This window comes from Narcine bancroftii, chromosome 4 (assembly GCF_036971445.1).
Source record: "Narcine bancroftii isolate sNarBan1 chromosome 4, sNarBan1.hap1, whole genome shotgun sequence".
NCBI classification, from domain to species: Eukaryota; Metazoa; Chordata; class Chondrichthyes; order Torpediniformes; family Narcinidae; genus Narcine; species Narcine bancroftii.
The window spans coordinates 218,032,715-218,060,510 of record NC_091472.1 but is presented as its reverse complement, the minus strand read 5'-3'; the positions used below and the strand labels follow the sequence as shown (position 1 = coordinate 218,060,510).

Below are 27,796 nucleotides of genomic sequence, written 5' to 3'. Positions count from 1 at the left end.
GCAGTTTTAAAAAGTATATAATAAAGTTTAAACAAATGAACAACGCTGAAGGTCGTTAATGACTGTTTTTATTCAGATGCAGCGCGCCCCTATAAGGGCAGCATGAGCTCAGTCACTTGGTGCATTGTGACATCATAATCGCTGCCCAGGGTGTGCACTGGAAGGGATACTGGAGTCAGAGAGAAACCTCTGACGATGCCATTTCCCCATGGTTGCCTGCCATGTGGCAATACAAGCGGGGCCGGTTTGTCATGAGGATGTGTGCCACCACACAACCCCCCCCCCCAGAACCGACGACGCGTCCTGTCGATTTGGCGGGCGGCCCCGGCGCTTGGGCATGGCAGTCTGCACCAGCTGTGACATGTCCAGATGGGCCACCTTCAGGCCGTCCTCCGTAAAAAAATTCCTCCCTCCCCCTAATGTCCAGGGTGAACATTCAGGCAGACTGGTGCAAGACTTTGTATGGCCCCTCGTACGGTCACTGTAGTGGTGCACCTTGTGGTTCCCTCTGCACAAAAACGAACTGGGCCGAGTCGAGCTCTTTGGGGAGATGAAACAGCTGGGTGCTGGGGGTGGGGGAGCTAGGGAGGCCAGTCGCCTGTGTAGGTCCACCAGCAGGTTTTAGTTGGTGGCTGTGGTGTCAGGGTCTGGGCCAAAAACCTCACCCGGCAGGGAAAGTGGTGCACCATAGACCATCTCCATTGCTGAAGCCTGCAGGTTCTCCTTAGGTGTGGTCCTAATCCCAAGGAGGACCCAGGGTTGTTCGTCCGCCCAGTCTGGTCCAGAGAGCCTGGCCATAAGTGATGCCTTCAGGTGCCTATGGAACCTCTCCACCAACCTGTTGGACAGCGGGTGGTATGCTGTGGTCTGGTGGAATTTGACCTGCAAGAGTTTTGCCATCTGAGTCCACAGGGCAGACAAAAACTGCGCCCCTCTGTCACTAGTGATGTGCACCGGGATTCCGAAACGGGCGATCCATTAGCTGATCAGAGTCCTGGCGCACGTCTCCGCGGAGGCCTCCTTAATTAGGATGGCCCCCGGCCAACTTGTAGCCCGATCCACCTCTGTGAGGAGGTAATGAGCCTCCTTGGACACCAGCAGGGGCCTGACGACATCAACGTGAATGTGTTGGAATCTGTGAACTGCAGGGTCGAAGTTCTGGATGAGGGCTCGCGTATGTCGCTGGACCTTGGAGGTCTGGCACCCAGTACAGATCCTGGCCAGTTCTGCCACCTCCTTCTGTGCCTGTGACACACAAACTGCTCCTCAACTATCCGCACGGTTGTCTTTACCGCTGGATGAGCGAGGTCATGGATCAGACTGAAGACCTTCACCCTCCAGTGCAGCAGGACCACCGGGCGTGGTGTGCCTGTTGAGACGTCGCAGAGCAATGTGTCCAGGCTGCTGGGCACCCTGACATCCTTGAGTTTGAGGCCCAAGATGGCGGTCCGGATGGTCTGCATCTCCGCATTGTTCCTCTGTGCCTGAGTCAATTGCTCGTAATCCAAGCCGGTAATGAAAGTACTGATGGCTGGACAGGAGAGCGCATCCACCACTATATTGACCTTGCCAGCCTTGTGTCAGATGTCGGTCGTGAACTCAGACACGGTTGAGAGGTGGCACTGCTGTCTGACGGACCACGGATCCTTGGCCATCGCCAGTGCTTGAGTGAGGGGTTTGTGATCCATGAAGGCTGTGAACGGCCTGCCCTCGAGGAAGTAGCGGAAATGGTGGATGGCTCCCGGTCGAAGGAGCTGTATTTGAACTCCGGTGGCTGTAGCTGCTTGCTGAAAAAGGCTAGCGGGCACCATTGTCCATTGATCCACTGTTCCAGAACCCCCACCCCCACTGCTGTAGCTGAGGCATCCATGGAGAGTGCCGCGCCGTGTCTGCCTCTGGCTGCGGGTGCACCAGCAGCATGGTGCTGGCTTTGTCACGATGAAAGCCCTGTGTGCCTCCTCTGACCATGATAAAGTCTTTTCTTTGGTGGCCATGAGTACGAACAATGGGCGCATGGTGCACGCAGCTCCGGGGATGAAATAATGGTAAAATTCACAATCCTCGTGAACTCTTGGAGGCCTTTCAGGGTGGAGGGTTTGGGGAATCGTTGTCCAGCCACTACCTTCTCTGGTGCCAGCACGGTCCCAGCCGCCGAAATGGTGTGCCCCAGTAACTGGAGGGACTCCTTGCCGAACCGGCATTTGTCCGCGTTGACCGTGAGGCCAAAGTCCGCCAGCCGGGCAACGAGTGTGTGGATATGGGCTTTGTGTTCATCGCGGTTGTGACTGGCAATGAGAATATCATCCAGGTAAATGAACACGAAGTCCAGGTCTTTTCCAACTGCATCCATGAGGCGCTGGAATGTTTGGGCCATGTTCTTTAGACCGAAGGGCATATGCAGGAACTCGAAGAGGCCAAAAGGGGTGATAATGGCTGTCTTACCCATGTCATCTGGATGCACCGGGATCTGATGGTATCCCCGCACATGGTCCACTTTGGAGAAGACCCGAGTGCCATGGAGGTTGGCGGAGAAGTCCTGTATGTGGGGCACCGGATACCTGTCGGGGTTGGTTGCATCATTCAACCAACGGTAGTCACCGCATGGTCTCCAGCCCCTGGAACCATATGGAGCGGTGATGCCCAGGCGCTGTATGAGTGCTAGATGATTCCCAGTTCCTGGAGCCTGGAGAACTCCTTTGCTTGCTGGAGCTTCTTGGGCGGCAGCCGTCTGGGTCTAGCGTGCAGTGGGGGGCCCTGTGTGGTGATGTGGTGGAAGACCCCATGCTGGGGCAGGGCAGCATTGAACCATGGCTCTAAGATGGTGGGGAATTCATGGAGGATCTCGTCAAACTCATCCCTGGTGCCGACTATGGCAGCGATTTCGGACCTACAGACTTCTGCTGTGTCCAGTCGGGTAGAGTGGAATGTTTGGGCGTTGATCAGCCTTTTGCCCTTCATGTCAACCAATAAGCCATGAGCTCTGAGAAAGTCAGCCCATAACAGCTCACTTTACGATCTGGATCTATACCCTGCACATGCAATAGGTCCTGATGGTGGAGCCGATAGCCGCTTGCAGTGTTGGACCTCGAGATCAGGTGCGAGTCTCTAATGCTGTGGGGGGAAAGATGCTGAGCTCAGCCCCTGTGTCCACCAGGAATCGGTGGCTGGTGGATCTGTCCGTCACATGAAGTTTGGCCAGCCGTTGCAGCCATCAACGACGGCTGGCTTGGTCATTTCCCTGAAACCCGAAGAGAAATGAATGTATATTTCTTAGTATTCTTCTCATAAAAATTTAATCTCAATGAATTTAATACAAAAAATACTTACATGACTAGAACCCAAGTCGGTTTATTACCCCATAAAAAAAAGTTGGCAAGGCAAAGAAATTCAGCCAGTCCTCACCCAGCAAATAATACGTAATAAGTGTTAGAATCCTTAAATGTAATAAAAGTTAATCTGCTTCGGTCATCAAGTAGAAATTCCCACTGTGCACAATGTAATAAGGAGATCATCCACGTAGCTCTGAGCCTCTTCAACCGAGCGCAGCCACTTCTTTTGTCCAATGGGAAGTGTAACATGGAAACCTGAGGGATACAAGGAAGGCTTGGAAACATGCTTGCACAACTCCGACTTTACTTCTCTGTATTTGATGTGCTGCTTCAAAATTTTGGGGCAGTAATCTTCTACAATCCTGATGTGTTAGCCACGATTTTTGAGTTTCCCTCTTTTGCAAGCTTCATGAATCATAGAATCTTTTATTTGATAATTGTGTAGCCGAAGAATGACCAAGCGGTCGGTCTCTGCTCTGGAGCTGGCTTAGGTATTAACAAGTGATGAGCTCTATCAATTGTTAGCGGAGATGGGAGTAGCTCCTTCCCCAAAACCAATCAAGGCAACCAAACATTTTTGTAAGCGTCCTACTTTCGGTAGATTTAGCCAAGTCCAGAATATGTAGATTTTGTCGTCTGCACCTGTCTTCCAGATCAATGACTTTCACCATTAGTTTCAAATCACTGTCACTTCATCTAGACCATACACTTCCCATTTTGTCAACGTGCTTGCACACGTTGTTCAATTTGATCGCGAAAGATGACAAATGTTCACCATGTTCCTCACTTAATTTTTAGTATTGGTCAGGTTTACTATCAATCTGACCCAAAATATCTTTAAAATCATTGGGCTAACAACTGATTCAGTAGTTCAGGACTAGCCTCCCTGATTTGCCACTTCTTGTAGCCATTTTAATGCAAGTATAGATAAAGGGAATGAAAGGCATATAGTATGAAACACTTTGGATGTAAAATAAAGAGCCATATAGGTGGAAGAAATGGAAAGTAAGCGGAAGCATTTGATTGCTACTGCTGCACGATGCTGCAGCCAATTGTTTTGAAGAGAATGCTGTTGACAACTTTAGCAGCTGTCTGAATTTGGTGTGGGAGGGAGGGGGATGGAAGGGAGGGGGGTTGATTTCTCAAGGTTGTTATTGCTTTAGGAATCTGTGCAAGTTCTGACTTTGTAAGGGTATTACTAGTTTCAAGTTTTTGCCTCAAGGCTGACTCTTGCATTTTGGATAGTATTTGTACGAATCAATTTACATTATTAATGAAAAAGTATAGATAATTTTATTAATTTCCTTATTTGGAATGTAAAAGATTTGAATCATCTGGTTAAGAGATGTGTTTCCCATATTAAACAACAATGCTACAATTGTATTTTTACAAGAAATGCATATTCATAGTTGTGATAATTCTTGCCTCATGACAAGATGGAGGGAGTAGCATTTTCATTCCTCCTATTACAAGCTCCTGGTTTTTTTTGTGAGTGTCACTTTAAGAGTTAACACAGGCTGCAAACCTTTCATAGCAACCATTAAATATTGACTTTAAACAGTAATGCTTTTGAAGAAGACAAAAGAACAATGGTGTTTATTGAGGAGAAACAGATGGTGAGTGTGACACTTGAAGCAACAGTATTGATTAATGAGAAACCAGAGATCTGCAAGACACAGAAGTGAAGTGAATTTGTGTGAAATTGACACTTCCACTGTTTCTTCTTGTTAGGGGAAACATTGAACCACCCTGACTATTGTAATGGTCATTTTGATTGATCCATATCTGTGTAAAGTAAGCAGGTGGATTCCTATATTTGGATTGTGATAATTCTGATGGTCATTTCATTTGACCAGTGCATGGATTTTGGAAATGTCATGGTAGCCACACATTTCATTTCCCCTAAACAAAGAAGAGGGAGTTGTGACAATCATTCATATGAAACGACATTTCTTGGAAGCAACCCAACAAGGATTCTTGAGTTTTTTGACTATCTGATCACAAAGTCTCTCTCTTTCGCACCTCCTTTGTAATTACTTCTGAGCATCAGTTTAAAAGTCTGAGTTTCAGCACAGAATTTCTAAGACTTAACTTTGAATTGACTTTCCAGAATGGTGCCGAAGCTGTAATGGTCTGGGTAACACACACACACACGTATATTCGCACATATTTGGGTTAAGTTTAGTTAACTTATATTTATTAATAAATAAATATATTGTTTTAAAAATAGCATTGTCTTGGTAAATTTCTATTGCTGATGGACTGCGATGCTATACTCCTTTCACGCTAAAGCTAGAGTTGTCTTAATTTTTATTAATCTAAATATTCACATTATTCATCAGAATGTTGTATCAGATACAAATATTCGTTATGTCATTGGTTCAGGGAAATTGTATAATAAAATGGTAGTTTGATTTTTATGTCCCTAATGTAGATGATGTGTGTTTTTTGGAACTTTTTTTTTCCTCCTTGCCGGACTTGAGTTTATACTCTCTGGTGCTTGATGGGGATTTTAATTGTTGGTTAGTCTCTGCTTTCTTCTAAGTCTGTAACAAGCAGTAAATCTGCCTCATTAATTCATTATTTTTTTGTATCAAATTATGGCATTTCTGTTATTCGGCATTTTGTTTATCCAAAATAGGAGATTCTTTCTTTTCACACATTCATCATTCTTCTTTGCAAATTGATTATTTTCTTATTGATAATTAATTAATCCTACTGACTTGCTTTTGCAATTATCAGAGTATATTAATATCGGATCAAGCCCCTATTATCTATGACCTTTCCTGGCATCCCTCAAATAAATGTTAATGTTAAGATTTTGGCTAAAGTTTTGGCCTGTTGTTTGGAGAATATTTCTGAAGATTAAAAACCTTTACTCTTATTTTAATCCACCCATCCATCCCATCCCATCCATGGCCCATCCCTTCGCAAGCGAAGATGAACATGGTGCCTTGAAGCTTTTCAGCTTTAGGCACCGTGTGCCTTGGCAAGGACTTGGAGGTGAGTGTTGCCCAGGACAAATGCCTCCCGCTGAGTCTGGCAGAGTGCGAGGCACAACAGCCAGAGTGATGCAGGATTGCCCCACAGAGGTCTTTTTCAAGACCATGCTCGCTGGCCGTTGTCCTTACGGATCCTTTGCCCACCAAATTTGCTGCTGCAGACCACTATGGAAACTGTTTTTTGCGCTCTATCACAGCTGCCAGCCCATACTGCCAGACTGACTTGTGCTATTTGCCCTAGTTGGGGTCCTTTCCAGGTACTAATGGCTGGGTGAGCCGAGCCCGGGGATTTGAAATCAGAGTTGCCTTCTACTAGTCTTTGCCTAAAGAGGCAAAACCTGCAAGGCATGTCACTTATTTGATATAATGTACTTACCTTCCACTGTTGCTGCTCAATATGTTCTTTCCTTAGATGCAGAGAAAGCGTTTGATTGGGTCGACATTATAATCTTAGAAAAAATCAATTTTGGACCATGTTTTATTACATGGATTAAATTAATTTATTCATGCCCTATGGCTTCAATTCTCACTAACTTTCAACAGTCATAAACCTTTAAACTCCAAAGGGGAATCCATCAAGGTGTCCTCTAAGTCCATTGCTTTTTGATTTGGCCATAGAGCTATTAGCGATTGCATTTCAAGAATGTGAGGTTATTTCAGGGATTTGTAGGAAGGGAATTGAACATAAAGTTTCCATTTATGCAAATGATCTCCTGCTTTTTATATCAAGCCCTGACCATTCCTTACCTTCCATGCTGCCATTGCTTTCCCCATTTTGTCAATTTTCATGATATAAACCTGTATAAAAGTGAACTTTTCCCTTTGAATGCCTCTGCATCAGTGTACACTAATCCAAGGCTTGCCAGCAGCTATACTTCTTTGGGGGTTTGATGAGATTAGGTATGCCACTGAAGACTCTTGCAAATTTCTTTAGGTGTATCATGGAGAGCATTCTGATTGGTTGCTTCACAGCCTAGTATGAAGATGCCAATACACAGGAGTATTGGCATGGGCATTAGTCTTCACTTCATTGAGCTGCTGTCTCAAGAAGTAGCCTCTATCATCAAGGACCTTTACCACCCAAGCCATGCCCTCTTCTCAGTCCTTCCATCAGGAAGGAGGTACAGAAGCCTGAAGAAAAACATCCAACTTTACAAAAACAGTTTCTTTCTCTCCACCATCAGATTTCTGAATGGTCAATGAACCATGTACACTGTCTCACTGGTTCATTTTCTTTTGCGCCAATTTATTTATTTATTTCTAAAAATGCCATTTATAGCAATTTTTGGACCTCTAATGCAGCTGCAAAACAAATTTTGTGACATGCTCATGACAATAAATTCTGATTCTCTTCTGACCGATGAAAGCCAAAGTGAATATTTCACTTGAAAATGGACACAACAGCGACAGAGCCTAAATATATATCAGAATAGTTTGGAGCAGGGGAAGTGTTTCACAAGGTAGGTGAGCTCATAATGTGGAAAAAAGTATTCTGTCTGCCAAGTTCCTGTCCATTCATTAAGCAGTCTGTACTCCCTGAAACCTTTTGGATTATGCAGACCATCAGCCACCTGAATTTGTATCGTCATCAGACTTGGATACAGTTTACTACACGTAATCCCTTATATGAATCATTGATATAGGTTGTGAAGGGCAGATTTTCCAGCACTGATCCCTGTAGCACCCTCTGATCCTGAAAATGAGCTGCTTGTTCCATCTCTCTTTAGCTTATTGTCCAATTCTTAATCCATGCCTTTATAATGTCCCTAATATTGTATGGTCTAATTATATCAAATGCCTTCTGAAAGGGCAATAGCAACACATGAGTGCTTTGTCCTTCTCCTTCCAATTACACAGATGACACTAAGATTAGAGGTGTAATGGACAGAAAAAGACTCAAAGCTTGTAGAGGGATCTGAACCAGCTGGAAATGTGGGCTGCAAAATGGCAGATGGAATTTAATGCAGACAAGTTTGAGATATTGCTTTTGAAGGATAGACTAAGGTGGAAAATACATAGTAAACAATAGGGCACAGAGGAGTGCAGTAGAACAGATGCAAAATTGTCTGAAAGTGTGGTCACAGGTAAGGCCATAAAGAAAGCTTTTGGCACATTGGCCTTCATCAATAAAATTATTGTGTATAGGCATTGGCATGTTATAGTAAAGTTTTAAGACATTGGTGAGGCCAAATCTGGAGTATTATGTACAGCTTTGCTCACCTTAACTACAAAAAAAATATGTAAATAAAGTTGAAAGAGTGCAGAGAAGATTTAATAGGATGTTGCTGGGACTTGAGGAACTGAGTTACAGGGAAAGGTTAAATAGGTTAGGACTTTATTCTCTGGAGCTTGAAGAATGAGGGAAGATTTATCCCTTTATCTGAAGTTCTTTTAACCAAAATGATCCATGAACTGAACTTTTTCGCGGCGCAGACATGATGTCACAAGTTGACACTCTGTTGGTGCCATTTGATAACAATGGAGCTGTCATGGTTCATAATAAGTGAAGATCAAGTTAGTTTATGGTACGTATTAAACATTCTTTGATGCTCGAAAACCCTGCCGTTGTTGTTTAACTGCTGATACAAGTATTCTGCTAATGCTACTGAACTGAGGAAAGCCATTGTTCCATTAACCAAAAACTGTCCGGTCCCAAGCTTTTCCTATATGGGGAAACGCACTTGTATACACATTTATGAAGGGTGTAGAGACAGTAAATGCAAGTGGGCTTTTTCCACTGAGATGCCACAAGAAAAACAATAAAATATAAAAGGATAAATAGATATGTTATCAGTAGTGCAAAAAACATGTGCAATGACTGTCACTCAAGCACCAGTCTTGAAGCTGACAGTATTATGGTCCCTATTCCCAAAATTCTCCCCTATTGAAACAAATTACTTGGCCAGGCTCATTCCTCAAATAAAGTCCATGGCAGTTACCATCTCCCTGGCACTATACTCAGCCCTGAAACATCGAGACAAGCAAGGACACTCATGTCAGATTACCATTTGTTGATTACAGCGCCTGCTTCAAATTGTGCTAAATTAATTGATCCCCAAACTCGATGACCTTGATTTCAGCCCTGCCCCCCACCCCTGCGAATGGATCCAAGACTTCCTGTCCTGCAGGCCAAAATCAGCACGGATCGGTGAACAGCATTCCCTCCATGATTATTCTTAATATAGGTGGCCTCAAAGCTGCAAACTCAGATCCTTATACTTCCTATATACCCATGACTATATGGTTATTTACCACTCAAACCCATTTATAAATTAATTAATGACACCACTGTCGTAAGCTGGATCTCAAAAAACAAAAAGTCAGAATATAGAAGGGAGTTAGACAATTTTGGTGCTAGGACAACAACCTCTCCCTCAAGGTCAGCAAGAGCTAGTCATAGACTTCTGGAAGACAGATGGAATTCACTCCTCCATCCTCATCAACAGCGCTGAGGTAGAGATAGTCGACAGATTTATAGTCCATCCAAATTAATACGATGTCCATGCAAGTGGACCAGAAGTTTGACATGACACTTTCATCCCTCAATAACTTTTATGGATGCAACATTTAAAGTATTCTCTTAGGATCTATCACTGTGTGTTATATGCGTACGCTGTTATTTGCTCCACTTAAGACTGCAAGAAGCTGCAGAAAAATGTGAACGCAGCTTAGACCATTACATTTATTGACTCCATCTACATGTACACTACCTGGAAAAGAGCCAACATATTAAGACATTTCACCACATCACACTACACTCTACTCCAATCGGGAAGAAAATTTATGTTTGAGATCATGCATCACCAAATTCAAGGACAGTTTTTCACATTTTTATCAAATTCCCAAAACAAACTTCACAGTAAAATAATTGCTGCATCTGCTGTTTAACTGAATGTTCTCTGTACTGTGATTTTACTGCTATACTATTGCATGGATTGACAAGCTATACTGTTTGCAAAAGAAACTTTTTCACTGTACCTCCTCTGTATGTGGCAATAAGCTTGAACTTCAGCATGGCTCCATCCTTCTTTGAACTATCTACTTGTTGTTTCAAGAAACCCTCCTGGATCTACCTGATAAATTTTGCTCGATCTAAGCCCTTGGCATGAAGAGAATAACGGGGAATCTAAAATCAAACACTACAAGTATTATTTTTACATCTGTTCATGAAGTGCCTGAACATCTGTTGCAGCTCCATTTAGCTTTTGGAATGCTTATGGTATTTCCTAATATAATTGCTCTTCCCTCAACTTCTAAGGGACCTACATCAAGAAGGAACCCAACACCATAAACGACCCTCATCACGTGGGTCAAAACTGCTTTTCTCTGCTGCCATTGGGCAGAAGGTACAGAAGCCTGAAGAACCGTACCTATAGGTTCAAGAATAGTTTCTTCCCAGTAGCTGTCAGACTCTTGAATCATGGACTGCTCCAACACTACAAAAGGATTATCTGCACGAGTATGTCACTTTTTGTTTGCACGATGATAGCTATGAATACATGATCTATATTTGTTTTTGTATTGACTTTTTAATTCAATTTGGTATAATATTGTATTTTTAAGTTATATTTGTCTTTTTTTTAAACAAAGTACCTGTTTGGCTGCAGTATGCAAGAAAGAACTTTGGTGCATTGCACAATGTATATGATAATAAAATATTGTTATTACTATAATTATAGCTAATATTTCATTTTTTGCCTTTCCATCGAAGCTGCTGTCTGTTTTTTTTTGTTTCACACCAGCTTACATAAAATCTGCATCCCTTTTCCTTATCAGTGGTTCTGCCTTCTGTTGGTGATTGTTAAATTTCCCAATCCTCAGGCTTGCTGCTTCATTGGTAACATTATGCATCTTTTAATAATTTGACGTGGTCTCTCCTCAATATTACTACAACAATGCCTAAATCTGAATTGTGACAGCTGTCTTCAATGCTCTTTCACACCCACCATTCCCACATTTCCTGAAACAAAGTCCAGAACTGCTCGCTGTTTCCTATAGATGGGATGTTATGAATAATGTGGCATAGTGTGCTCTTGTTCCTATTTCTCTAAATCACTTGGATGGCAGGGACAGCAGTATGGATGCTAAATTTATTGATGCAAAAAATGTGTATAGGAAATTATGAAGAGGATATAAGAGACTACAAAATGATATTCCCTTGTCCAAAGTCAGATATTACAGTTTTCAAATGATGAGGATTTGTCATCTTAATACAAGCTGTACAGCAAATAATTTGGAAAGCTTATAGATAATTACTGTTTTTTTGGCACAAGAATTTCATCCAAATATTGGGAGGTTTTGCTTCAGTAATATAGCACATTTTGCTGACAAGAATAAAAATTGAAATCCAATTACCAAGAATAAAAACTATCACATTCACTGTTCAATCAATTTCCAACTAGTGATTTTCCCTCCATTATCTTATGACTATATTTCTCTCCGGTATAATCACTGGTGAACTTCTACCACAAAACTCTGCTTTGCTGATTTGAGGTATCAAGCACTCTTTCTCCTTCATCAATCTCATGCTCAGCAAAGTGAAGAATTTGTTTAAACTCTTCTTTTTCCTACATTCTGTCTAACTCTCCCCCATCAATCAAATATTTAAACATTAAAAATCAAAAACACTAAGAGTACTATTTAAAACCAAAATAAAATTCCTTGTAATAAGACACTGGAGGGACTCTGGGTCAGACAACATGCATGAGTAGGAATTGCCAGTCACCATTTGGGTCAAGATCCTTTATCTTATTTGTATATAGAATGAATTTTAGCACATTGAATTGATGAAATCGCTCTACAAAAAACATTTTAATAAATAATCTACTGCTTCCTTTTTCATGATTCTGCTGTTTTTTTTTGCTTTGGCCAGATTCCTCCTGAAGATGACTCAAGTATTTCAGAAGGAGATGAGAATTTGGAGAAAATTGTGAAAATAATAGAGCAACAGAATGAGGATTTAAAAGTTGCAGTAAGAATTTTAAATTATGTTAAATTTGCATTTGGTTTGATGTTAAACTCTAATTGGTTTAAATACTAGATATTTTGACAGTCTTAAAACATTCAATTTGCTGAGGGCTTTTGTTTTGATTAAAAGAGGGACAAATCTGGAAGTAGATATTTGCTAATGGATTCACTTGTATTTTAAAGTTGGTCTGTAGTGAAAAAAGAGAGAACCAGTATTTATGTAATGTACTTTTAAACACCAGGAAATACTATTTGTTGATGCTATCAATTTCCAACATCTACTCAAGTAACTAATTTGCAATGAGCCATTTTATGAAAACAGTAGTTTTCATAAGAGGTACAAGGACTGCCTAAAGAAATCTCTTGGTGCCTGCCACATTGACCACCGCCAGTGGGCTGATATTGCCTCAAACTGTGCATCTTGGCGCCTCACAGTTCGGCAGGCAGCAACTTCCTTTGAAGAAGACCGCAGTGCCCACCTCACTGACAAAAGATAAAGGAGGAAAAACCCAACACCCAACCCCAACCAACCAATTTTCCCTTGCAACCGCTGCAACCGTGTCTGCCTGTCCCACATCGGACTTGTCAGCCACAAACGAGCCTGCAGCGGACGTGGACATTACCCGACCATTAATCTTCTTCCGCGAAGCCAAGCCAAAGAAAGAGTTAATTAAAAAAAAACCAAATGATCTCTTTCAAATGACGGACTCAGATTTGGTAAATGTTTCTATTGTGTAGATGATTTTAATGCACTAGAATATTGTTTTTCATACAAAGGAATATTGAACAATTATGGATTTCATCACAGTGTTTAAATCTAGCAAGTGATGGTCCTTTCTTTCTGTTATTTCTTCCTGAGCTCTTAATCACTTCTGGTGTTTCCCAAGATTATGAGAAGCGATTCCTGAATTTTCACTACATTAAATGCTATTTATAGATTATTACTGACCCTTGGTATTGGAACTAGTGAGGCATGAATTATGTCACATGGTAGTTTGTTTACTGCATGGGATATTCTTTCATTTTCATTGATAGGTATTTTCAACACACATGTCTCAATTCAATATTGAGAGTTTATCAATATTATACAATTATACCTCTTGTTTTAGAGTTTCAGGAAATGCAGGGAAGTTCTAGATCCTGGTAGTTATTGGATAAAAACTGTTCTTGAACCTGATCCTCATGCACCTTTAACTGAAGGTAGCAGCAAGAGGTTATGCCAAGGGTGATTGGGTCCCTTATGATGTTGGCTGATTTCTTGAGGTAGCATCTTGCATAAATGTCATCAATGGATGGGAAGTTAATGCCTGTAATGGACTTGGCTAGGTTTGCCACTTTCTGTAGCCTTCTGAATTCCAGGGCACTTGCAGTCAGTATACTTTCTGCAGTATACCTGTAGAAAAAAATCCTCAGAAAGTAGAGGTCTTGCAGTGCCTTCTTCACCATTGATTTCATGTGCTGGCTCGAGGAGAGGTCTTCCAATAAGAGAACTCGAAGCAACAAACCCTCTTTTCTGCTATTTCATTAATGAAGACACGTGCATAAACCCTAAGCCATCCCTTCATAAAATCCACAATAATCTCATTGGTTTTTCTAATACTGAGAGCAAAATGTCCTCCCAGAATCACAGTGTGGCTTTCGCGCAAACAGAGGAACTACTGACATGGTCTTTGCCCTCAGACAGCTCCAAGAAAAGTGCAGAGAACAAAACAAAGAACTCTACATCACATTTGTTGACCTCACCAAAGCCTTTGACATCGTGAGCAGGAAAGGGTTTTGGCAAATACTAGAGCGCCTCGGATGACCCCCCAAGTTCCTCAACATGGTTATCCAACTGCACAAAAGCCAACAAGGTCGGGTCAGATACAGCAATGAGCTCTCCGAACCCTTCTCCATTGACAACGGCGTGAAGCAAGGCTGCGTCCTCGCACCAACCCTCTTTTCAATCTTCTTCAGCATGATGCTGAAACAAGCCATGAAAGACCTCAACAATGAAGACGCTGTTTACTTCCGGTACCGCACGGATGGCAGTCTCTTCAATCTGAGGTGCCTGCAAGCTCATACCAAGACATAAGAGCAACTTGTCTGTGAACTACTCTTTGCAGACGATGCCGCTTTAGTTGCCCATTCAGAGCCAGCTCTCTAGCGCATGACGTCCTGTTTTGCGGAAACTGCCAAAATGTTTGGCCTGGAAGTCAGCCTGAAGAAAACTGAGGTGTTCCATCAGCCAGCTCCCCACCATGACTATCAGCCCCCCCACATCTCCATCGGGCACACAGAACTCAAAACGGTCAACCAGTTTACCTACCTCGGCTGCACCATTTCATCTGATGCAAGGATCGACAAAGAGATAGACAACAGACTCGCCAAGGGAAATAGCGCCTTTGGAAGACTACAAAAGAGTCTGGAAAAACAACCACCTGAAGAAACAAAGATCAGCGTGTACAGAGCCGTTGTCATACCCACGCTCCTGTTCAGCTCCGAATCATGGGTCCTTTACCAGCATCACCTACAGCTCCTAGAACGCTTCCATCAGTGCTGTCTCCGCTCCATCCTCAACATTCATTGGAATGACTTCATCACCAACATCAAAGAACTTGAGCTGGCAGAGTCCGCAAGCATCGAATCCATGCTGCTGAAGACCCAACTGCGCTGGGTGGGTCACGTCTCCAGAATGGAGGACCATCGCCTTCCCAAGATCGTGTTATATGGCAAGCTCTCCACTGGCCACCGAGACAAAGGTGCACTAAAGAAGAGGTACAAAGACAGCTTAAAGAAATCTCTTGGTGCCTGCCACATTGACCACCGCCAGTGGGCTGATCTCGCCTCCAACCATGCATCTTGGCGCCTCACAGTTCGGTGGGTAGCAACCTCCTTTGAAGAATACCGCAAAGCCCACCTCACTGACAAAAGACAAAGGAGGAAAAACTCAACCCCAACCAACCAATTTTCCCTTGCAACTGCTGCAACCGTGCCTGCCTGTCCCGCATCGGACTTGTCAGTCACCAACGAGCCTACAGAAGACGTGGACATACCCCTCCATAAATCTTCGGCCACGAAGCCAAGCCAAAGAAAAAGAGCAAAATTATTGTTTTGGCTCCACTCGACTAGATTCTTGATCTCCAACCTTTATTCTGACTCATCTTTTCCTGTTTTTTCAGCCAACCACAATCATCAGTGAATTTATAGATTGTATTGGTGGCAAACTTGGCTATCCAAAAATGAGTGTATAGGCAATAGTACAGGGGATTAAGCTTTAAGGTATCTCTATGTTGATGGTCAGTGAGGAGGATGCGAGGATCTGCACTAATTTGGGTCTGTTTATAAGGAGATAGAGAATGCAGTTGAATAGAGATGAGTACAGTCACAATTCCCTGAGATTGATCATGTTTTGCTGATATGATGGTGTTCAATTCTAGACTGGAGTCAATAAACACCAGCACGACATGAGTGTTCTTCAGGTCTAAATGATCTAACACAGTGGACATCCAGCAAGGTCACATCCACTGTTGACCTTTTGTGACGATAGGTGAATTCAAGTGGTCTGTGTCATTCCAGAGTCAGGAAATAATTTACTCTATAACCAAACTCTCATAAAACTTCATCACAGTAGCTGAAAGAGCCACTGGCTGAGAGTCATTGAGGAAGGTTACTTTTCTTGGGAACCAGTTTGAAGGATGTCCCTTTGAAGCAGGTTCAGGATGTTGAGGACAATTTGAGAGCTGATTGTCATTGATTACAATACATTAATTCAGCCATTGCATGTTGATTGGAGGGTTTGACACCAAGAGCACAGCATATAAAGAGATGTAGTAAAACTGAAGAGTGGCTAGAAACTTGCAAAAAATATAGGAGGGAATAAAATCAGAGAATTTCAAATTTAACTCTAATATCAACTCTACTTAACCTACAAAACTATTTTGTTTGTTATTAATAGCCATGATCAGATGGACCTATGGCATGTAAATTAATGAGAGCAAGGACACATATGATTTCCCTTACTAGCAGCATGGAACAATTTAGACCTACTCTAACAGCAATGTCTTTTAGTTTTTATCCATATATCATTCGAACAAAAATTTAATTATTTTATATTTTGCATTGAAAGTCTAGAACAGGGGTGTCAAACTCAAATTCACGGAGGGCCAAAATTAAAAACTTGGACTAAGTCGAGGGCCAAACTAAATATTTATTGAAAATTTTCAACAACATCTGCATGTTTTCTCTTCTCTCAACATATGTAATGTTAAACTTTTTCTTATTAAAATAAATGTTTAATAATAGTTTTGGATAAATTCTTTCCAGAAGCACTAACAAATGAGAAATAAAATATTCAATAAATAATATTTCTCTATAGAGGATTTGTCAAATGTTGCTAGTGTGCTGTCGAATAGTAAAATCTGAGGGCTATTGAGAATGTGGGAGAATAACATGATTCCTGAAACAATCAAATGGGCATGAACCCTAGCAGGGTTATTTGCCATGCCCTTTTTCCATTGGTACAGATATCCTATGCCTAATGAGCTTGTATCCAGGTGCAGGACCATTTTTAACCAGGAATATATTTATCACTGTGACATGAAATGATTGGAAGATCGTTTTATCCTGAGATTAAAGTTCATAATACTTACTCAGGCCTGTGTGCAGGAGGGCGAGGTTTGCAGGTGATCGGGTTGGACAACGACAGTGCGGGGGCATCGGCTCTCGCTGCAGGGCGGCATCTCGGCGGATCAGCGGCCCCGTCACCGTGAGTCGCGGGTCGGCCTGCGGCAGGGAGGGGGAGTGGGCAACGGTCCTGGCGAGGTCAGGCCCCCCCTGAGTTTCTGCCGGACCCCCCTTGACCTGTTGAGTTTCTGCCGGACCCCCCTTGACCTGCTGAGTTTCTCCCGGACCCCCCTTGACCTGCTGTTTCTCCCAGACCCCCTCCCCTTGACCTTCTGAGTTTCTCCTGGACCCCTCCCCCTTGACCTGCTGAGTTTCTCTCGGACCCCCCTTTGACCTGCTGAGTTTCTCCCGGATCCCCCTTTGACCTTCTGAGTTTCTCCTGGATCCCCCTTTGACCTGCTGAGTTTCTCCTGGACCCCCCTTGACCTGCTGAGTTTCTCCCGGACCTCCCTTGACCTGATGAGTTTCTCCCGGACACCCCTTGACCTGCTGAGTTTCTCCCAGACCCCCTTTTCTTTCCGTGCCGGTGTCCCAGGACCTTTCCAGGGCAGTCTCCGCGCTTAGGACCGCGCTGGGATCCCGGTCAGCGGTGGAGGAGCAGGTGAGCACGGCTAATCCTGATCCAGCCCACGCCACTCCAACACTACCTGCCCGACCAGTCTCGCTCTCCACGTGTACTCTGGGCATCCGCCGCTGGTCCGGTGGGAAGGCGCAGGGCGGCCAGCGGCCGGCGCCCCCATCGCCCGGCGGGGAGCCCCAATCTTCCCTCTGGCGTCCCGACTCCATCTGCAGCTCCAAGAAATGCTGTGCCACTGGGGTTCCGGGCACTGGGAAGCGGCCTTGGCTTCCCCTGACACCGGCCAGGCCGCGCTGCGATGGGGGGTGGTGGTGGGCGGGGGGACACGACAGCGTGTTTATAAAACCACCCACCACTACTTTTCAAGGTCCAGGATTTTTCTCTCTCTCACCCTGGGACACAGCGGTTACTGTGCATGCGCTATACTGGCGCGGCGGCCAGTGGGCCACCTCTAATACATTTTTGATATGATCTTGCGGGCCAAATATAATTATATCGCAGGCCAAATTTGGCTCGCGGGCCAGAGTTTGACATGTGTGGTCTAGAACATCCAATTTGATAGCAGTGTGGAATTGCTGCGCTTCTGTAGTTGGCTTACCCCACTTTCTGATTTCAGGGACATATAAGGTGTACAATAAAGGCTGTCACTGTCAACATTCTCCTTATGAGAAATCGTCAATACCAGTTCATCAGTGAATGTATTAAGTGGTAATTATCAGGGTTTCCATCACACACATGACATAATGCTGGTTTAAATTTAAATTGGCCTTTTAAGAACATAGTTAAATGCTTTGGATTTTCTGATATGGTTGTCTTTTTCTGTTATAGACCCAGGAATGTAGTTTGATTTCTGAGCAGCAAGTTTCCCAGCAACCGGAAGTAATTGATGATTTCTTTCGGAATTTTCTGATGAATATGGGAATGATGAAAACTCTCGACTGCTTTCAAACCGAATGGTAAATATAAACTGATCATGTACTACAAAGTAAATATAATATTATCTTTGAACTACTCTTATCCTCTCACCATCTTGTGTAATGCACAGGTATCATTCTCATTTGGGTTTAGTAGCACTTTTGCCATTTTTATGTTCATAACTTTTAAAAATGAATTAACTATTATTGTTCACCTCTGCTTGGAACATTTATTTTGTGTTCTTTGAACAGTAGTCCAGATTCTTTTTTTTTTGCAATCTATATTCCCATCTATAGATTTAAAAAGAGATAGAATGATTAAAAGCCACAGATCAAGTTATTAGCTGTGAAACTAGCAGTCGTATTCTGGAAGTAAGAATGCCAAGGCACTAAATAAGATTCAGGCTGCAACAATGCCTGGATTGGAGAATGTGTCTTGTGAGGAAAGGTTGAGCAAGCTACAGAAGATAAGAGGTGACTTAATAGAGATGTATAAGATTATAAGGGGCATGGATAGATGCCCATGTTTTTTTCCACAGTGTACAATGGCCAATATCAGAGGACACCAGTTTTAAAAGTGGAAAAAATGTAGTAAAGATGTTAGAGGTATTTTTTGTAACACAAAAATGGTGGATGCCTGGAATGCACAGCCGGGTACTGGTTGAAGGTGATATAGTGGAGAAATTTAAGAGACTCCTAGGCACATGAATGTAAGGAAAATATGGGGGGGGAGGGGTTATGGTCTAATAATTTGTTAAGATTTATTTCACATGGAGAGTGGTTGAAATTTGCAACACACTACAAAAGAAGGTGATGGAGTCAGATTGTTTGGAAGACACTGAGACAGACACTTAAAATGCACAAGGTTTTGATGGATAGGGACTTAGCATGGGCAAATGTGATTGGTGTGGATGAGTTAAAAGGTTAGCGTGGAATTGGTGGGCTAATGAGTCTGTTTCTGTGCTGTGCAACTCTGATTCTGAGAGTGATGCCAGATGTCCAGAGAACTCTAAATGTTGTACCTCTATCTAAAAAAATTTTCAACTAACTAAATCAACTAAGAAACGACATGTTAGACTTTTGGTTAAATAGGTGGTTTGAAAGCATATTCCTATTCCTAACATCTCCTTCAATATTTATTTTTATTTTATCCAGATGTATTACCTCTTTCAGGATCACTCGTTTATAAATAAACTCTATAGCAAGCTACTTAACACCCCCCAACCTGCTACTTTACTACATATATTTGTTGGCCATCCTTCGGTTTGAAGAAGACATGTTGTTATGCAGTTCATCTGTGGACACGAAGTTGACTTTGCAGTCCCAGTTTGGAAGCGCAGAGTCTAGCACAATGGGGGCACTGGAAGTCCATTATTGTAATAACTGTGGCTGTTGCTCTGCAATGCCGTTCATGGCCTTCCGCCAGTTTTTGACAGCGCCTCTCTGAAACTGGTGTAGGCTTTATCACACAGGGCTCGCCAACGGGACCTGTCAGCAGCCGCAGCTTCTAGTACTTTAAAAAAAATATTTTATTTAAAAGAACAAGCATGGTTACAACAATGATACAATATATCCTAAATTTAACATGGTCTATATATATATATATATATATATAACCTAAAAGACTGGAATAAAAACCTTCCACCCTCCCAACCCCTACAAATACAACTCACCCTCCAATCTTAGCCCTATAACCCACCTAACCCCTAATAGAAAGAAAGGAAAAAGAAAGAAAGAAAAAAGAGGAGACTACCAATCACAAATTCATGTATCGTGTGATAAGGAAACACACCCCCCTACATCCAGATCACCATCTTCAACTTTTACAATTGTAATAATCTAAATATGGGCTCCAAATCTTCTTAAAAACATAATATTTATACCTCAAATTATACATTATCTTCTCCAACGGAATACAAAACCTTAATTCTGAATGCAATCTCAGTAAATAAAATTCTACCTGATCTTTTCACGAAATAGCTATACATTTCCTCGCTACTGCTAATGCCAATCTCAAAAAAAGCTATTTGAAATTTATCCAATTTATATACCAAACAAAACTCACTAATGTCCCCAATTTAAAAAATTCTTGGATCTAAAGAAAATTTTATTTTCAAAATATTCTGTAAACAATCCTTAACCAGAGACCAAACATGCTTAACCTTGTCACAAGACCATACTGAATGTAAAAATGTTCCTTTTTGACCATTACATCGAAAACACAAATCAGAAAAACTCAAATTATATATTTTCAAATGCTCTGGAATCAGACATAATTGATGTATAAAGTTATAAGTTACAAACCTGTATTGAACATTTATAATTTTTGTCATACTATTGTTACGGAGTCGAGAGGACCCCAAAAACCAGCAGCAATAGATATGCACCACAACATTTAAACAAATGTTACCTTTCACGTCGCCAGTCTTCTCCTTCGACCAGGCAGCCTTCCAAAGTTTGCCAGCCTGTCCTTCAGGAAGTGATTTCTGTCTCCTCTCTGTGTTTCACACCCTGCCTCTCAGAGAGGGACATACAGTGGTCGTCCATTCTGATGATGTCCCACCAACCACATCTGGGCTACATTTGTCAGCTGGGAGTCATCAACAGTGAATTTTGGTTCTATGGTGTTGGTGTTTGGCACAGACTGATGGAGTACTTCAGTATTGCTCAGGTTGATGCCCAAGCATCATTACGTTCAGTCAGTACCTGATGCAGACTCCCTCCTCCAGAGCTTGGACAGCACGTAACAACATCCAAGTGAAGAAGAGATTGAACAAGACAAGGGCTAGAACACAGCCCTGCTTCACCCTATTAGAAATGACAAATGCAGCTGATGTGTCATCACTGCAGAGGACCTGTCCTGTCATTCCGTCATGGTGCAGCTGAGTCATTTTTACAGATTTCCTTGGAAATCTATAATGACTCAGGATGATCCAGAGAGCCTCCCTGTTTACAATGTCAAATGCCTCTGCCAGGTCAATGAAGACAGAGTAAAGAGGCTTGTTCTGCTCGATGCATTTCTCCAGAACTTGTCTCACGGCAAAGATCATGTCCACTGTACTCCGTTCTGGTTGAAAGCCACACTGCGCCTCTGGGAGATTCCTTTCCGAGATGGTGACAAGTCTGTTCAGGAGGATGCGGCGAAAAAAATCTTGCCTGTGATGGACAGCAGTGAGATACCCCTGCCATTTCTGCAGTTTGATTTGCTTCCCTTACTTTTGTAGAGAGCCATGATGAGAGCGTCATGGAGGTCGTCAGGCATCTCCTCTGTGATCCAGATGTCTTTCAGGATGTCGTAGAATGCCTGTAATGCGTTTGGGTTTAAAGCTTTATAGATCTCAGCAGGAATACCATCCTGCCCTGTTGCTTTATTTGAATTCATCTGCGTGATTGCTTTATTGATCTCATCAGTAGAGGGCGACAGGTCTAGGTCATTCAGGACAGGCTGTTGAGGGATGTGCTGTTCAACATCAGGATCAGCTGTGGACGGCCTATTGAGAAAGTTGGAAAAGTATTCATCCCAGCGGTTTTGCAGTCCTTCCTGGTCTTTGATCAGGCTCGACCTGTCTGATGATTTATAAGGACCATGAACTGAATTTATGGCACTGAAAAACTCTGTGCTGGCATTCATGTCTGCATAGCGTACCACTTGCTCAGCTTTTCTCTGCCACCACTTGTCCCTCATTTCTCATAGTTCTGCCGGTATTTTGGACTGCAGATGTTTAAACGTCTTTCTTTGAGACAAATGATGGTTTATTTTGCCACTCTGCATAGGCCTTGTTCTTGGCCCTAAGGGCTGCTGAAATGGTCTCGTGGTTTTTATCAACCCAATCTTGATGCACTCAGGTTGTTGCAGTCTGCGTGACAACATCTTTGAACTACTTCCACTTTTCAGAACAGGTTCCCACCAGTAGTGAATTGCTGGAGAGTTTTTCATTAAAGTACATCTTGGAAACCTTGGACTTGACCTGGATCTTGCAGTCTGCCGATGTTAAATGACACTCTGGCAGTGTTTGATTGTTTATGATGCAAAGTGGCTACGTGCAGGTTGAGGACTGACCGAACCAGCCTGTGATCTGTCCAACACACAGCACCTCGCAAGGCCCGGGTGATGGTGACATCTTGAAGGTCACACTGGTGTACTTTGATATAGTCAAGTGTTTGGACCATGGATACATCCAAGTTGTTTTGGACTTGTTTGCAAGTCTGAACATTGTGTTAGTGATGCACGAGTTGTGCTTGGCGCACTTATTCAGAAGCAGCAGGCCATTACTTTTTGATTTTCCCTTGATTATATTTATCATATAATCATGTGATAACATTCATTTATCATTTGAATATTAAATCACTTAATTTTCCTCCACACAAAAAAATTCTAACATTTATATGTAGTCTTATCCTATTTATTTAAGCACAATTCAGATGATCCCTCCTCTCTCATCATTCTCAACCAACAATTACTTTTGAATTCCCCTCATGGTCATGCCAAAAAGTTGCTTTGTTCTCGTTTAATTATGAAATGTAAAGCAGTAAAATTTCTTTGAAAACCATACATTTTACATTCTGTCTTATTAGGTATGAAATGCTACAAAGAGGCTTATTAAAATTGCAAGATGTTGGCTTTGTTCCTGATGTGTACAGTCACAACCAGCTGCTTGAGAATGAGTTAAAAAATGTGAAGAAGGATCTGGAGAACTGCAAGAAAGTAACCAAGTATGTATTAAGTAATTTACTGCAGCATGAAAATACACACATTTTTTGAAGCATAAGTTTATGTATGAAATAATTTTTTTTAACCAGTAGTTAAAAACATGCCCATTTTTGTATCTACAGCACAGCTAGTGAAACATTAGTAAAGCTGAGGAAAGAACGTGATTTCCATAGGATGCATCATAAGCGTGTAGTGCAAGAGAAAAACAGACTTATCAATGATATTAAAAGGTAAGGAACTACATGAGTCTGAGATTTTAAGTAATCTTTGGAAGTCAGTGCAATGTTTTGGACATAAGATCTAATTACAAAAATGTTAAATCAATATTTTTTTTAAAAGAGAAGCCACCACATAATTCTGTTGGCAAAGTACAACTACTTTTTAAAAAAAGTACCAACCTAAGCAACAATGGAATTTACTATTTTTAATATCAGATAACCTCTTTAGAATATCTCTATTTGCATTCCACTTGAACAAGCCTTTCCTGGTTCTATCTCTACTATTTCTCCTTCAACTTTGAGTGATATGGTTAGCATTGCATAGCTGTTGCAGCACCAGTGAGCCAGGTTCAAATCTGTTGCTGTCTGTCAGGAGTTTGTACTTTCTCACCAAAACCACATGCGTTTCCTCTGCCTGCTCCAGTTTCTTAGCACATTCTAAAGATGTACAGGTTAGAAGATTAACTGGTCACATTGATGTAATTGGGTGTTGTAGGCTGGAAGGACTTGATACCGTGCTATATTTTTGTTTAAATTTAACTCCTTCCCACTGTTTCTGTTGTTGGGATGTACTGAAGAATATCCTCAAACATTATTATCCCATCACCCAATGTTTCCATATCTTATCATTGCTGTTTTAAGATCATCCTCTCATCATAATTGCTTTCCTCTCTTAAGAATTTTTACATGTCCATTAAACCTGGGCCATCTTTTCCACCACTGAACTGTTTGTCAATAGAGATACCATTAATATTTTTAAAAATTAATCATAAAATTAAAGACCACTGAAGCATAGTTTTCATCAAAAATTTGATTTAATATATTCTGAGTAAAAATGCAGCGAATACAGGCAACCCCCTCCCCCACTGCTTCATTTTAGTGAATTGTGATTTTCTATTAGGTGACACCATGCCATCTGCACATTCATTAAAAAACACAATTTGAAAAAAAAATGCATTACTTTATTTGTTCTACTTTTGACATAAATTTTGAGAGAGTGATGAAAAGAAGGATCTGGGAGTTCAAATCAATCAAATACTGTGGTAAAAAAGACACCTTTATCTTTGTAAGTTGGGGTACAGAATATAAGTTGATTCAAATTTAACCCAAATGGCCATCATGTGGCAGTCTTCTTGTTCCGATAATATTTTGATTAAGTTAAATTGTATTTCATACTTAATGCACATGGAATAATTAGTATGCCACCAGTAAATATATGCTCATTTTGGGAAGTAATTGCACTGAGGAAATTTATAAATGATATGTAATATCACATTTTGTTCTCAAACTTAATACAGGTTTATTAAAATAAACAATGCTTTGAGCAAAATGTTTCCAATGCAAACTACTCCATGCAGTCATATTTTATTAAAATGATTTGGCAAGCATCATCATTCACTGTGAAACTGTGTTTAAATATATTGAAGCCCATTAACTAATAGGAGACAAAAAAATAGCATGAAGATGAGGAGTGAACGAGACAAAAGTTTTTAGCTTTTCTAGTGGTGATCAATGTACTGGAAGAATTTTTGCATTTTGGTGAAATATGCAGTCATTTGTGTGCCTGGATGTAAAAAAAAATTAATCTGTAAATGAGAATAACATGTGTGAATAATAAATTGCTTTCTTGATTCACAGGAATTCTGGTGTGTGTTTTTTTTAAGGACACACTCCAAATTAAGAGATTTCTTGAATCTTCCAAAAAAAAGAGGATCATTGCTTTTCCTGAAGCTATTTTTTTAAAACTTGCTCTGTATTTTTAATGAATAAGATTTTTAACGCTCATTAATTATCGTTGTTCTGCAACTTGAACTATTGCTCCCAACTAATAGTAAGTGATAAATAAATAGTAAAATATTTCATAGACTTTGGAACCATTTCACAGAGCATGGCAATCCTTAGCTCCTGATCACATACTCCCCTGCTCATTTCCTCACCAACCTGTCCATCCTTGGCCTTTACCACTGCAAGAATGAGGACTAATCTGAACAAAAAGAACAATATTCCACCTGAGCACTCTATAGGCCAATGATATAAACAATGAATTTTCCAATTACATCCGTTCTTTCTCCTTTCCTCTTCCCTTCCCACTCACTCATTCTCATCCCCCTACTTCCTTTGGTTTCTTCCTCTCCACCCTCATTTTCCCCTCTGGATTCTTTGGTTCCCCCTCCTTTTTTGGTTCCATCTGGTCTCTAGTCTACTTAAGTCTACTACTATTATCATCTATTAGCAGATTCCAGTACTGGCAGCCTTTGTCTCTACTGATCACACATGCATTTCCCTCTACCTGACCCTTTTCTTTCTCTTGGCTTTCTCTCCTTTTGGCATCTGCCAATCAGCTGCTTCTGACCATCATCCTTCACCATTCCCAGATTTCACTACATTAATCATCTGGATTTCGATTGATGGGTTTGTGGAAATGTTTGTGGGTAATACAAAGATGGATGGAGGGACAGTTGGTGTTGAGGAAACAGTGAGCTTGCAAAAGAACTTGGACCGGTTGGGGGAATGGGCAAAGATGTGGCAGATGGAAGACAGTGTAGAGAAGTGTATAGTCATGCATTTTGTTGGAAGGAATAAAGGAGTAGGCTATTTTCTAAATGGGGAAAGAATTCAGAAATGGGAGGTCCAAAGAAGTCTTTGTGCAGGACTCCCTAAAGAGTTAACTTGCAGGTTGAGTCAGTAGTAAGGAAGGCAAATATAATGTTTGTATTTGTTTGGAGAGGACTGTAAATATGAAAGCAAGGATGTAATGCTGGGGATTTACAAGGAATTGGTTAGACTGCATTTGCAGTATTTTGAGCAGTTTTGGGTCCAGGCCCAATATCTCAGGATAGATGTGTTGGTGTTGGTGAATCTCCAAGGGAGGTTTTTGAGAATGATCCTGGGAGTGAGAGGGTTAATGTTTTATGAGCTTTTGATAGTTCTGGGCCTGCACTCAATGAGGTTTAGAAGAATGAAAGGGGAATGTCATCATAATCTACTGAATATTGAAAAGGCACAACCTCAGAACCTTTAGAAAAGAAATGCAAAAAAATTATTTAGTTATTGAATGGTGAATCTTTGAATTCATCATAAAATGTGAGAAGTAGTGAAACCACCACCGAGCCCTGTGGAACTCCACAAGTCATCAGCAGGTCAACCACAAAAGGCCACTTTTTTCTCGATCTTTGTCCTCTGCCATTCAGCCAATTTTCTACCCAGGTTTCCTGTAATTGGATGGGCTTCTTTCTTGTTTAGTGACCTCAAATGCAACACCTGCCAAAGACCATCTGAAAATTGAATAAACAGCCTTTGAGAGTCACAAAGGAGAGTCTTTGTGACTCTCCTTTGTTTATTCTGATTATTCCTTCTTCAAAGATTTCCAACAGGTTTTTTAGGCAAGATCTTCCCTGAAGGAATCAATGTTGAGTGGTCATTTTTATCATGTGCTTTCAAGTATCCGGAAAACCTATGCTTCATAATGGACTCTAAAAATTTTACTGACCACTGAAGTCAGGTCTACTAGACTATAATAGACAATAGACAATAGACAGTAGGAGCTGGAGTAGGCCCTTCGGCCTGTCGAGCCAGCACCGCCATTTTACAGATCATGGCTGATCACTACCATCAGTACCCCTTTCCAGCCTTATCCCCATAACCCTTAACTCCTTTGCCCACTAGAGTCTTATCTAACTCTCTTTTGAACATAATCAGCGAATCTGCCTCTACCACCCTCTGTGGCAGAGCATTCCACAGATTCACACTTCTCTGGGTAAAAAAATGTTTTCTCATCTCCGTCCTAAAGGGCCTACCCTGTATTCTTAAACTATGCCCTCTAGTCCTCGTCTCCCCCATCATTGGGAACAAGTAATCCGACTTCACCCTGTCTATCCTCCTGATAATTTTGTATACCTCAATCATGTCCCCCCTCATCCTTCTAAACTCCATCGGATACAAGTCCAGTTTTTCTAGCCTTTCAGCATATGTCAACCCTGCCATACCTGGAACTAACCTTGTAAATCTGCGCTTTTGCCACTATCTGTCCTTTGCCACTATTTTCTAGTCAACAATGGAACAATTCCAGACTCTAGTGATTCTGCAATCTCTTTGGCTACCTCTGTCGGAACCCCAAGATGTAGTCCATTCTTTAGATCATTCAGCTCCCCAATCACCTTCTCCTTAATAATAGTGGCTACATTCACTTCTTCCTCTGACTCTCTCGAATTTCACTGTGAAGACTGATGCAAAATATTTGTTCAGTTCATCTGCCATTTTTTAAATTCCACATTAGCACTTCTCCAGCATTAACTAACAGTGGTTAGATGTTCACTCTTTATTTTCCTCTTGATATGTCTGAAAAATTCTGGTATTCCCTTTTATTCAGTTGACTAGTGGGTTACCTTCATATTTCATTTTTTCTCCATATTA

General features: G+C 41.6%; 1 protein-coding gene across 4 annotated transcripts in view; it reads left to right on the top strand.

Annotated features, from left to right (window-relative positions):
• The window catches only part of LOC138761591 (sperm-associated antigen 16 protein), an 879,716-nt gene that overhangs the window by 12,461 nt on the left and 839,459 nt on the right, over positions 1-27,796 (top strand). For all 4 annotated transcript variants that reach the window (XM_069933944.1, XM_069933945.1, XM_069933943.1 and 1 more), the window contains exons 3-6: positions 12,204-12,302; positions 18,369-18,496; positions 23,030-23,167; positions 23,288-23,395. In XM_069933944.1, the coding sequence (XP_069790045.1) occupies positions 12,204-12,302; positions 18,369-18,496; positions 23,030-23,167; positions 23,288-23,395 (473 nt within the window). The remainder of the gene's footprint in view (positions 1-12,203; positions 12,303-18,368; positions 18,497-23,029; positions 23,168-23,287; positions 23,396-27,796) is intronic.